The sequence below is a fragment of the Lathamus discolor genome, chromosome 5 (genome assembly GCF_037157495.1).
Source record: "Lathamus discolor isolate bLatDis1 chromosome 5, bLatDis1.hap1, whole genome shotgun sequence".
Classification (NCBI taxonomy): domain Eukaryota; kingdom Metazoa; phylum Chordata; class Aves; order Psittaciformes; family Psittacidae; genus Lathamus; species Lathamus discolor.
Genome location: NC_088888.1, coordinates 9968366 through 9981120, shown reverse-complemented (window position 1 = coordinate 9981120; position 12755 = coordinate 9968366). Strand labels below are relative to the sequence as shown.

General features: G+C 40.5%; 2 protein-coding genes across 4 annotated transcripts; one reads left to right on the top strand and one right to left on the bottom strand.

Annotated features, from left to right (window-relative positions):
• The first annotated feature begins 1 nt into the window (after position 1).
• TRMT61B (tRNA methyltransferase 61B) lies at positions 2–5444 on the top strand. The gene is made up of 7 exons (XM_065679698.1): positions 2–543; positions 650–752; positions 2308–2498; positions 3685–3776; positions 4172–4407; positions 5070–5150; positions 5336–5444. The coding sequence occupies exons 1-7, from the start codon at positions 43–45 to the stop codon at positions 5377–5379; spliced, it is 1248 nt and encodes a 415-aa protein (XP_065535770.1). The 5' UTR covers positions 2–42; the 3' UTR covers positions 5380–5444.
• On the bottom strand, positions 1702–11613 carry SPDYA (speedy/RINGO cell cycle regulator family member A). Of its 3 annotated transcripts, none has more exons than XM_065679700.1 (6): positions 11372–11613; positions 10439–10497; positions 10092–10177; positions 8550–8721; positions 7128–7425; positions 1702–2588 (listed from the first exon to the last, which is right to left on the bottom strand). In XM_065679700.1, the coding sequence occupies exons 1-6, from the start codon at positions 11598–11600 to the stop codon at positions 2548–2550; spliced, it is 885 nt and encodes a 294-aa protein (XP_065535772.1). In that variant the 5' UTR covers positions 11601–11613; the 3' UTR covers positions 1702–2547. The 3 variants fall into 3 exon arrangements, with proteins under 3 accessions (XP_065535772.1, XP_065535773.1, XP_065535771.1); XM_065679701.1 differs by having other exon boundaries at positions 2063–2095; XM_065679699.1 differs by lacking the exon at positions 1702–2588 and adding an exon at positions 5423–5722.
• Positions 11614–12755: the final 1142 nt, after the last annotated feature.

Below are 12755 nucleotides of genomic sequence, written 5' to 3'. Positions count from 1 at the left end.
GACGGGCAAGCACTGGGCGTCTTCTTTGCCGCCTCTCTCTTCATGAGGGCTTGTAGCGGGCTGGGCAGGGCCGCCTCCTTCTCCTCCTTCTCCTCCGGCGAAGGGGTGGGCGCTGGCGGGAGGCCTCCGAGGAGGGCATGGGAGAAGTCGTTATCGCCGCTGGAGAGAGTAAGGAGGATGCTGCCGCCGGAGAAAGCGGCGGAGGTGGGGCTGTGCGCGGCGGCTCCTCCGGCCTCTGGTGAGGAGAGGGTGGCCGCTTCTCCGGAGGTGGCAGCAACCCAGCCCGGTCCTTTCCGCGCTGGGGAGCTGGTGCTGGCGGAACTGAGGAGGAAGTACAACAGGACGCTGAAGCTGATGTGCCGGCTGGTGGCGGGCTCGGTGTTGACTAGCAACGGTGGTCTCCTGCCCCACCGAGACATCATCGGCCAGATGCCCGGGCAGATGCTGCGTACCTCGGGCGGGGTGCGGCTGCAAGTGAGGCGGCCTTCGCTGGAGGAGTACGTGCTGCTGATGCCGCGGGGGCCCACTATCGCCTATCCTAAGGTACTGGCTGCTCACTGGGATGGCTGGTGACCGGGAGCAGCCACTGGCTGAACCTCACTCTTAGTTTCCAAGACTGGTAATGTGCCAGGTGTTTTCTCACCTGCAGGATATAAGTGCTATATTAATGATGATGGATATCCATCCGGGAGACACCGTTTTGGAAGCTGGCAGTGGGTCTGGTGCTTTGACCTTGTTTCTGTCAAAAGCAGGTAAGAAGCTGGTTATATAATGCATAGAAGCAGCACACTTGTAGATCATAGAGTGGTTTTGGGACCTTAAAGCTCATCCAGTCCCAACCCCCTGCCACGGGCAGGGACACCTTCCACTAGACCAGGTTGTTCCAAGCCCCATTCAGCCTGGCCTTGAACACTGCCAGGGATGGGGCAGCCACAGCTTCTCTGGGCAACCTGTGCCAGTGCCTCAGCACCCTCACAGGAAAGAACTTCTTCCTGATACCTAATCTCACTCTTCCCTCTGTCAGGTTAAGTCCATTCCTTCCTGTCCTGTCCCTGCAGGCCCTTATCAAAAGTCTCTCTGCAGGTATCTTGTAGCCCCTTCAGGCACTGGAAGCTGCTCTAAGGTCTTCCAGGAGCCTTCTCTTCTCCAGGCTGAACAAGCCCAGCTCTCTCTGTCTCCATAGCAGAGCTGCTTCAGCCCTCAGAGCATCTCTGTGGCCTCCTCTGGACTCACTCCATCAGCTCCACATTTCTCCAGTGTTAGGGACCCCAGGGGGGATGCAGGACTTCTGGGGGGCAGGGAGGGGCGGCTGGGAGAGGGTCGGGTCACACATTTCTGAATGGATTTACAGTGGGATCATGTGGGTGAGGGAAGGAAAAAACATGGTGACTCCCATTTAAAATGTCCAACAAAGCCACAGAGCCTCACCTCCTTAGCTGCTGATAGGTGACAGCTGCTTTCTCTCATTACAAAGTAGCAAGGAGAAAGAGAAGCTAATGGTGTGGTAGGTCTTAGAACTCAAGAGTAATACAAGGATCAAATAATATAGCAAGACACACCCTGTTCTCTGCGCCTGGATATCCCAGTAACACTTCCTTTATGAGCACTGTACTGGACTCATACCATAGACTTCTGGGTAGGAAATTTATGCTTAAATTCAGTAATAAATTATTTTATTACAGTTAGGAAAAATAACAGGGAAATAACACAAGCCTGTGTAAATTAAAGAGTACACTTGAAAACTTGTCTGTGGAGCTGAAATCAGTAAGCAGGTCTGGGGGGGGTTTCTCAGCCTCTCCCCAACTCTAAGAAGAACAGGAGAAGAAAGAACTGTGCAAGGAAAACAGCAAACATGCGTGAAAATGAGGGTTGTCAAAAACCTTACTAACAACAGAAGCATCACTGTCTGTAGTGACCAGAGCTGCAGCTTCCTCAGCTGGTATCTCTGGTAGCTCCAGCAGGAGAATCGTAGATTGACAGGGAGGGCCATAGATGCTTGAGTCATCTTCTTCTGCAGGAGTTGTTTGGGAGGACATCTAGGGAACAGTTTGTAGTACTATAGCTTTATTTCACTTGTGGGTTGACGGATTTCAGTCTGTAAAAGAACTAATCCAGCACTTTATTTGCATGTGTTTGTTTTAAATGTAAAGAAAAAATAAATTGTAACTGATTGTTTCATATGTGATTGTTCCCTAAAGGGAAGTTAAAATTGAAAGGTGTACTTCTGATATTTACTACACTACTTTTTTATAATTCTTTATTACAGGAGGGAGAAGCAGTAACCCTGGTGTCTTTGTTTGTTTTCAGTTGGGCCCAAAGGACGTGTTATAAGTTATGAAATCAGAGATGATCATCATAGTTTAGCTAAGAAGAATTACAGGCACTGGTGTGCTGCATGGAAAATAGGACATACAGAAGAGTGGCCAGATAACGTGGATTTCATTCTTAAAGACATTTCAACAGCAGCTATGGATATGAAATCGCTAACACTTGACGCAGTAAGTCCAAAAAATCCTCCCATTTTATGTTTATCTTCTCTGCATAAATTCAGACCTCGAGCTGCTCACACTCGAGTGGGATTCCCATATCTGGTTGAATGTGAGAAAAAACAGTCAGATTTTCATCAGTGACAGAAACATTCTAATTTTGTTGGTTTTGGTCAGATTACAAGTATTTTTAAGGTTTCAGTTACAGGCTCCCAAACTCAAGACCGATGTGGCTGTTGTAGAGAAATACCACAATTAATCACTGCTGCCTTATAGGCAAAGACAAACGTTCTTGTATTTTTGGGAAACAGATATTTTTGTATCTAAGGTGTATATTTCAAACATTAAATTTAAAAATACATAAGCTTATTGAAAACAGAAATACTTAAACACTTTGCTATCAGCTATATAGAACGCCCAAGGTAACAAAGGCCTAAGTTAGAGTAAGGAATGCCATTGCTCGCTCTCTCGTCCTGCTTTCTATATCCAGATTTTGCCAGGGAAAACACCCAGACGTTAACCATTCTGCCATGTAAAGCAGGAAACACACATATGGCAACACTTTAAACAAGTGACAGTTGTGTTAAATGCTTTGAGCAAAGAAACAAAATACAGCACATACACACCATTCTCTTACAACTCGAACAGGGAAGATCAGATATTGCCTGTCCCATTGGTTTGCAGTTAGAATAGTTTTCTAGCAAAAGGTGGATTAACTGCCACAGACAAAAGCTTTGTGAATCTTGAAACAAAGAGCAAGTTAGACATTTAGGCTGCATTGTGATACCTTCATCATAAGGATGCGCTTGAACATTTATTCATTTTTACATTTGAAAACTAAATACCCAAAGGTGTTGGCAAAGGCAGTCTTCTAAACATTTTTTATTAATGTCAACATTATGGAATTGAATTAGTAGAAGTTAATGTTAACATGGGACTACTGCACTGGAATCAATCTGGAAATGCTACTTGCTGTTTCCAGATTCATCTGGAAGTAGCAAGGTCTTTGTCTTGTAACTGTGTGGGCCTCACGTTTCTCTGAGGTTTTGAGAGGCAGTAATAAAACGGGTTTGTGATTACATAATGCTGTTGTATGCGTTAATTTCCATAGATGAACATTGTGTTTTCAAGCACTGTTATGGGAAAAAATGATAGATTGTATTAATATGTACTGGGAAACTGTGTCTTCCTCTTACAGGTAGTTTTGGATATGGTTAACCCTCAGTTGGCTCTGCCTGTTGTACAGCCAAGTCTGAAACAGGGCAGTGTGTGTGCTGTGTATCTAGCAAAGTAAGTATTTACTTCTAGCACTTACACAGTTATTTGGGCATCAGTGAACATTGTCACAAAACAAAACATCTTTAAAAAGAATACATCCAGCATCAATGAAATGTTTAATGAAATTCTGTCTTTTGGGAGTTGCACTCAGTATAAATTTCACTTGGCCAAAACCTTTGGCCTTCACTTTGGGAATATTCTTGTAATCAATGGGAGTTTAAAGATATCCTCAAAACAACTACTGCTTTCCAAATCAAGTAGTTGGCTTATTAGCTCCTTTACCCTAAAGTTGAAGGATTCATGTAACCTCAAAGGCAGAGAACGTGACAAAGGCAGCAGAACTGAGAATAACTGTGTATGATTCGAGTTTTCAAAATACTACTTTATCCTTTGCATTTCTTCAAAAGCATCACACAGGTTATTGAACTTTTAGACAGAATACGGACCTCCAGGCTCCCTTTTTTGTGTGAAAAGATCATTGAGGTAACTCATAGAGACTGGCTGGTGCTGCCTGCTAAAATCAAGAGTTTCAAATCAAGCCAAGTGGTGGAAACTCAAGAAAATATTGAAGAAACACTTCAAAAGGAATATGAAGAAAACTACATTCAGGATCAAGTAGTTCTTACAGAAAGTGAATACAATGGTAAGAACATTATTACTGATGAGAGATCCTGTTAATGCAATTTGATAATCCAGGGATATAATGATGGCAAAGTTTGTACGAAGAGGCAGTTGTGTTGGGTTTTTTGGGTTGGTTTGTTTGTTTGGTTTTTTTTTCCCTAGGTCAGCTGAGATTGCTGTAAAGAACAGACAAGCCTTTGGCCAGCCTACACCTTGTCAGATTTGAAAAAGGATATATTAATGGTTATTTATGTTTAAATATCTTATTAAACAAATTTAGACTAAATAGAAAATATATTGCAGTCCGCAAATAAAGAATGACTGCCCTTCTGCTGCTTTCAAACTGATGTTTCTAATAAAATTCAGTCCTCTACTCATCCTGTACCTGCTTTAGAGGATACTGATGGGTTTAAGGGCTCCATAGAAGAAATGTTGCCAGTGTGCTCTGTTTTGTAATTGTGCCCTTCTGGCTCATCCAAAAAAGATGCCTCATACTAGAATAGATTTGAAAAATCCTTAGTAGAGAGGTCTGAATGTGTTGATAGGTGACAACAAATCACTGACAGAAGCAAAAATAAGATGAAAGTATGTCAGGGGAAAATAACCCATGCTTATTGCAGCTCTAGTCTGCTTTTATGTTTTGAACTTGTTGGAAAGATTTAATAAAAAAATGCTCTTTCACAGAACCACTTTCTGACGACACCGAAACACCCTGCTCGGTGCCTTATGTTGCTCGACCGTCTTCCTGGCAGGATGCTCATTCAGGTGAGACCCTTAAAAAATTTTTTTTTAATCTCAAATGTTTAGTGGTATTTTACTTTTAAAAATGCTGTTGTTTTGTACTAGCATTTGATACATTACTATATCACAAAACCATAAAACTTATAATAATAAAATAACCTTTGTGTATTGAAATACTGAAGTAGTAATTTGTTTTGTTTTTTAATTAGCATTCCTTATCAAGCTGAGAAAGTTTGGACCACTGCATGCTTGATGCTGCTGGGATGTCAGTTGCTACTCTGAGTATTGTATCAGAATAAAATAAAATGTTACAAAGTAGCTGCTACATTTTGCCAGTTGTATAACTTCAAAGTAATGATGGCTATAATTTGGGTGGTATAGGTGGTTTGAAACCTCACCCACTATTTAAAGGGAGAAGTTTTAACAGAATCCTCAGGTATAGTGCTGTGATGCAACAGAGGATGTCTTGCAAAGCACAGTATTTGTTTCTGTCTCATCAGGTGTATTTCATTCTTCATTGCTTGTAAACCACTCCATGGATTTGTCTTGCTTACTGGTGCTACCTAGTCTCCTTTTGCTGGACAGGCTCTGACAGTCTACCAGAAATAAGGAGAAAAAAATTGAGTAAGAACATAATGGATCAGGTCTGTCATTTGAAATGCAAGTGAGGCCACTTCTGACTTCACTGGCTACCAACTGGTGGCTGTCAGTTTCTTAAAGCACAACTGTAAAAGAAACAAAAACTTACTGAATTTGTTCTCTTGATAAAGCTGTGCTTATGTCAAGAAAAAAACCCACTGATGACACACAGAACTCTGGTTCATTTACAACATCTATGCTGAAAGCTGCCTGGTTTCCTATGAACTTTGCTTTATATAAAACATTCCCAAACAGTCAAACTTTCTTTTTTCCCCTGACCTTGTCAGATATCAAAAGCAAGACCCCTTAAGTAACAGATTTTTAAGTATTTTAGGGCCTCACATAAGTCTCCATATAACATGTTAAGTGTGTGATGATGTTTAACTTTATTAAATGATGTGTTGTAGACACGTGACTTCTGTATCTCGAGGAAGATTCAAATGCCAAATTTTTCAAAGTGGAGGGATTCCTTGAGAATCACAGTTGTACTGAAGCTGTCAAAAGAAGTAGCAGCTATAATAGTTAAAATTTTGATATTAGAACACATACAAATGAAAAATAGAGCTATAATTAACTGGAAACCCATGTTAAATAAGGATGCCAAGAAGGCTGCAGTGCTTAAGTGCATGAAGTCTACATCTCGGGTGTATTCTACTCTTAATTAAATTATGAGCATTTGCCCCATAACTGCTGTATGTAATGGAGGCCTCTTATACAGAGGCTCAGAACGCTATTTGGAATATGCAGAGATTCAATTACATAAAACAGTTTTCAGACTCAGTTCTTGTATTGCTTTATACTCATACCCCAGTCTTACAAGGAAATCTTGCATAAACTCTGTTAACACTGAGATACACTTGGAGGAAAATGTGAGTTGTGGTTTAACATGTCAAAACTGAAGACAGCAAGTGAGCAGCCTGCCTTTTCTAAAAATGGTGCTCTCAACAACAGCCTTTTCACTCATGTGACACACTCCATTATTTTCATTGCTGCTTCTAGCCAATCCTATGTGTTTAAAATAGGATTCTCAATTTAATTTCTAATGCAGGAATAGTAATAGTGCCTAAATAGACTGAACAAAACCCCAAATCTACTGTAGTAGATAAAGACAATTTGAAGAGACTTATAATACAAAGCAGGTGGTACTTCAGGAAATCAAGAGGCAAGAAGTGAAAATGGAAACTATGGCAGTAAAGGCACAGTTCTGCCAAGGTAACTGCATTTGTAACAGGGATGCCTGCTCATGCAGAGATATCATGCCTTGCCATACCAAGGACACAGTAGTCCCTACAGTCTGAAGGCTAAATATGGCCTCAGTTGCCTTAAACTAATTGAAAATTATTTGCCATTTTTAAACTATACCTTGGGTGTAATTCAAAGGAGAGTCAACGAGCACTTTTTCAGTTGCAGTGGTGTCCTTCAAATTCTGTGATGAATGTAATTCCACCATCTCCAAAATCTCAGTAGATGAGGAGGAAGATGATGATAATCCTAGTCGTACAAATCTTCCTTTCTTACCACAAAGCAGGCAGTCTGTAGGAGTAGCACTTGGTCCTCGGGGCAGCTGTGCTTTATCACCATTGTAGTTTCTCACAGCTCCGCTGTGGCATATGGAACGCTCTCGCTGCCACACATAATGTGTTGGAGCAATAGCCATCACCTACCAAACAACCACAGCAACAGGAAAACAAGGGATCCAATATGGCAGAGAATAAATGCTACTTAGCTGAAATGGGGATCATCTGTTGTCTGTCTGCTTCTGTCTCACTAGAAAGTTTGCTACCGTAGGCACAAGCAAATAAACCAGTTGTGAATCAGATCTGGAAACGCAACAGTTGACAGCCTTGTATATTCATGTGAATCATCCCAAATATAAGCTTATGTTTCTTATGATGGACAGAAGATAACGTCTTTTACTAACTACTGAATATCAAGTAGAAGGATCTTCTGGTTCACGCCATGACTGAACTAATGATGGTTGGCAGCTGGGAGGGTGTGCTGGGGAAAGCATTCTGTACTTGCCTTGTTCTTTGCACTTTTCCCATCAGCATCTCATTCTATCCCCAGAGATGCGATTCTAGAGTACGTGAGATTTTTCTTTTCTACTATCTGTAGTAAACATTATGTTCTTAGAACATGACAGGGCTTTTCCAGACAAATACATTCCACCTGAAAAAGTGAGGAATATCTTTTTTCCCTTCCTCAGAGGTTTGGAAAACATGGTTTGTAATACTGCACTTATAGTAGAGAACATTAAAAATGCATTCTTCTGATTCTCTTATTTTAAATGCAATGAAAAACCCTTATCTTAAAAAGCCAATTGAAGTTACGTTATTCATTTTGAAGCATTAAAATTTTACCTGAAGTGCTAGGATTTTTATTGGAAGGTTTTACTTATGCACAAAGTTGTAATTTGTAAAGCACATACACACACATGGAAGTATTTCTCAAGTGAATGAAGGGAAACAACCAATGGTAAATTTAAAATAAAAATTATGCATAAAGCAGAAAGATTCTTGTCAATAAAAACTTCACTTTTAGCACTTTTTCGTAGTGTAAAATATTCTAGTTTACCTTAAAAGCATAGTTTTAAATAATGTATTTTAAATGCAGAAGAAAAGTAAATCATAGAGGATAAATGGGCCATTACACGTTAGCTGCATCTTTTCTTTCCCATGGCTTGTCTACACACTGTAAAAAAGAAATTATATGAACTAGAGCAAGATTGTTAGCTAGTATTAACTATTACACTTTCATCATCTACAAGATTAAACCCCTCCCTACCTCTTCACAGCAGCGTCTGCTTACAATAGCCCTGTAGTCAATTCTTCTCCACAGTTCATCTTTTAACTTTAAGAAATCAGGGAAGAGCTTTCTCCAGGCTTTTCCCAAAGCCCATGGGAAAATGTCATACTTTGATTCTTCATCATCTTCTTCAACTGTATTTGCCAGATACCTTCAAACATGTATGTTTGTGGTTGTAAATATTAATCTTAAATCACTGTATTAGTATGATTTCTAATATCAAAAGACATAATAGTAAAGTAATCCTTTTCCCCAGTATTGTCCGAGTAACTGCTAACAACATATAGCCCTCTCTAATAGTGTTCATTTCTGTTCTGCAGAAAGTTCCATATGCATCCTTTGGGTAAATAAAAACTTAAACTCTTAGAAAAATTGTGTTACCCTAGAGGCTCCTAAATGAGTAGATAATGCAAGAACTAACATATCCTGACAACTTTCTCCAGACTAGAAAGGTATCCTTGCTCTAAAATGGAATAGTGTCTGATTACCTAAATAATGTTTAAAACTATCTTACAAAATGTTAAACTTTACATTTTCTACTTTATGGATTTTTAGCAATTCTTGAAAAATTATATTGCTCACATTAAATTAGCAGTAAACAACTAAATACAGGTATCCATTCTTGTATGAATTAAAACCTTAACGCAGTCTTTTAATGTCTATATTTCTCCCTTCCTTCACTCTGTGCTACTTCTGGTTCTGGGTTGTCTTCTCAGACAAGAGGAAAATACTTCCTCTGGATCCACCTGATACTAAACTCTTGTTTACCTGGAAAATTACAATTTTTAGTCTTCTTCCCTATTTTCTCACTTGCTTTTAACTCCAGTATTCCCTCTAGTCGTCGTCATCCCCTGTCGTTCCCCCCCCCAGCCATTTTTCCCTTTCTAATCCTCTTGCTCTTCTGAAAGAAAATCCTGCATCACTCTGTAGGTACAGCCAAGTATTGAGAGATTATATTGACTTGGTAAAGCACCTCTGTTTCAAAGTATAGAAGTTTCAGAACTGTTCACAAAAGGTCTCAGAAATTCTTTAGCAACATTTTTACAGTTTACTTAAATCAAGTTGACAGAATAATAGTTACTCCTGAGGTGAAAATCACGATGAAACATTTGAGCACAAATGACTTAAAAGCTGCCAAAGATACAAAATAGAGTCTTGTAACAGGCAGTGTGAGCCACATACATGTTGCCGTGTATTGTCCTGCATGTGCTTCTTGTTCAAAGTTCACAGGCTTAGTTTGGTAGGCATGATGCCACACAGTGTATCACTGCACCAACACAAACATCCCCTCGCTGCTGCTCAAGCCTGTTCCACACAGGTGGTGTCAGAGGAAGAATGTTTAATTTGCATTGTTTAGGTATAGTTATGTAGCTTATGTTTCTATACTTCATATAGAACCCAAGCAACTACGCGCTCATGTGAGAAGTCTTGTCGTATATCATAATTATCAGTGGCATAAACAAAGGGATAAAATCACACCAAGCTTATGCTAATAAACCCAGGGAATTTAAAAGTACTTACAGAGCGACAAAGAAATTGATTCTGGTATGCTCATTTATTCTGAAGTTAGCCCTCTTAAAATAAACGAAAGTCATGGCCAAGAGATACTGTTTGGAAATGTAAAATAAAGTATCAATATATTATTTCAGTATATAATTTCCTAAAATATTTCACACATGTATCTTGCACCAAGATAGTTCCGTAATTTTTTAACAATGAGTAAAGCATATACTGAGTTTCTTGAAGCTTCTATATAAATACATTAGAAAAAAAAATTATGGTCTGTATTTGCATTATGGTATCAAGTGATTGAGGGCAGATTTTTCACTCAATATATGTTGTATTAAGTAATAAGGAAATACACTTACTTTGTCTGCAATTTTACAGCAACAGTCCATCCAAAGGAAGTCTTGGATTAGGTCATCATCTAAAACAAAAGAAAGGTGTAGCATTTTGACCAGCAGAAAGTCTGCTAGAAAGTCTGTGTAAATAAGACATTCCTGGTATTAACCACATAAACAGAAAGAAGCTAGACCCACCAGCAGGGAGCAGAGAAACTGATGGGAGAAAGATTAGGAATTAAAAAACTCTTCCTGCAGTAATTCCATTATTTCTGATAAGACTGCTGAGATCTCTGCACCCTGATGACCTGACAGCCTTTATAAGGCAATACTTGATTATCTGTGGTCAGTGCATCACTGTCTGTGAACATGTACTGTAACAGGATTTCCATAAACTCACTCTGATTGACTTCTGTATTCAAAGTTCAAATAAAACCCAAGTGTACTCTTCCACCGTTATTAAATCTCTTCACTAAATTAAATAAATACAAAACTGTATATGAAAGAGACACAAATGCAAAAGAGATGCAGAGAATACTCGTTGGATATTCTTCCCATTCCACTTCTCCCCTTAAATGCTTATTCCCACAATAAATATCATGTTTGTAAGAATGGGAGCCGAGCCTTTTGTAAAATGAGATGTACATTGTTTCGCATGTATTTGTTGAAATATAGGAAAAAATAGGAAAGGGAAGTGATCATAAAAAGGATGTATCCTACCACCTAGGTTTCCTTGTAATTTAAAAAGATACTTTTTCATCACATTGCTAGCCCCTTGTGTATTTTTAACTTACCATTAAGTATTTATATACTAAATACACCAACAAAATACATTTAGACAAAAACATGGTCGTTAGTATTTATGTCAGAACTCCCCAAATCATCAAGTTTAGAAAACATACTTGCTTAATAGTTTCCACTGTTCAGTCAATACATTGATATCTATCATTAGTAGCCTACCAAATAGTTTAAAGAAAGCTGTCATTTCCTGGCGCTGAATAACCAGACATGGTCCCTTTGGACATTTATCTTTATGAGTAGAAGCCTTTTTTTCACATTTTTCTTCGTGGTCTTTAAGAGAAGACCACTTCAGTCTGATACTGTTTTTTTGCTGATGTGATCTGGATGCACTTGATTTAACACGAACAGTGACAGTGGGAGGTGTCTGACAGACCAGATTCTGCTTCATTTTGGCGAGTAAAGGTTCCTGTTAAAAAAAAAGAAGAAATTAACCGCAAATATAGTCAGAGCAGTAGTTATTGTTATTTCTTTTGTTCAAATGAACTGTTTCGGTCAGGCTGGTATATCAGGCGATACAAAAATTAACCGTATTCAGTACTAATCATCCAAGTCTGGTGCCCTAAACCAGCTATCTGGATTTAATTTGGTTCTCATTTGGTAAAACTTTTTTTTTTTTTCAGTGGAAGGAGCCTTCCATCTTTTTCCATTCAAAATTTTGAAAAATGGGTAAAAAAACAGGTCACCATAGCCCCTCACAGCTTATTTGGGTCTACCAAAAAATCTGTTTGTCCCCTTCAGTTTGTGGTTGTGCATTGTTTTAAGGAACGTTAATAGAATTAAAGCGGCAGAACCATAACTGTTTTATTAACCCTCGAGTGGGACATACCAAAGGCATGGCCAAGGAAACAGACGTTATGTATTTGTAACCCAAGATTACAAATGGGGTGTGAAGAAAGGGATGTTTAGGCAGGAGTAAATGCGTTTACTTCTTCCGTGGGTCCCTCCTCAGAGCACAGGGCTGCCTGAGGCCAGGTTACAGCAGCCTACCCGGCTGTCCGGCTATAAGTCAGTTCCACATAAACCCCAGAGAAGCCCCTCACGTGTGGCTATGATCACGATACTTCAGTTCCCCGCACTAGAGGTGGAGGCTCCGGCACAGCCCCGGACGCACTCTGCTCCCTTCCCGTCCCCTCACCCCACAGCCTCCCCGCCGCGCAACTCGAAATGGCGTCTCTCGCAACCAACCGGAGCGCTAAACGCAACAGCCTCAGCCAATCGGATGGCGGAGAACTCTCCTCCGGCCGAGCCCGCCCGGGGCCCGCCAGCCAATCACAGGAGGGCGTGGCAGTCGGTGGGTGGACGGCCGTGTGGCCGGTAGAAGCCGTTGGGGCGCGGCGCTTGGGTCGCGGGGCTTTGGAGGCCCCATGGTGGTGCCCGGCCGCCGTGCGAGCCTGGGCCACTCACGAGACGAGGTGAACGAGCCTCGAAACCGGCTTATCCGGCCGGCCCGAGGGGCTGGTCGGGTCCCCTCCAGCCCGTTCTGTGATGCTGCGTGCAAACTTGGCTCAGGCTTCATCTCTCACCTGCCCGACAGCTTTGTAAA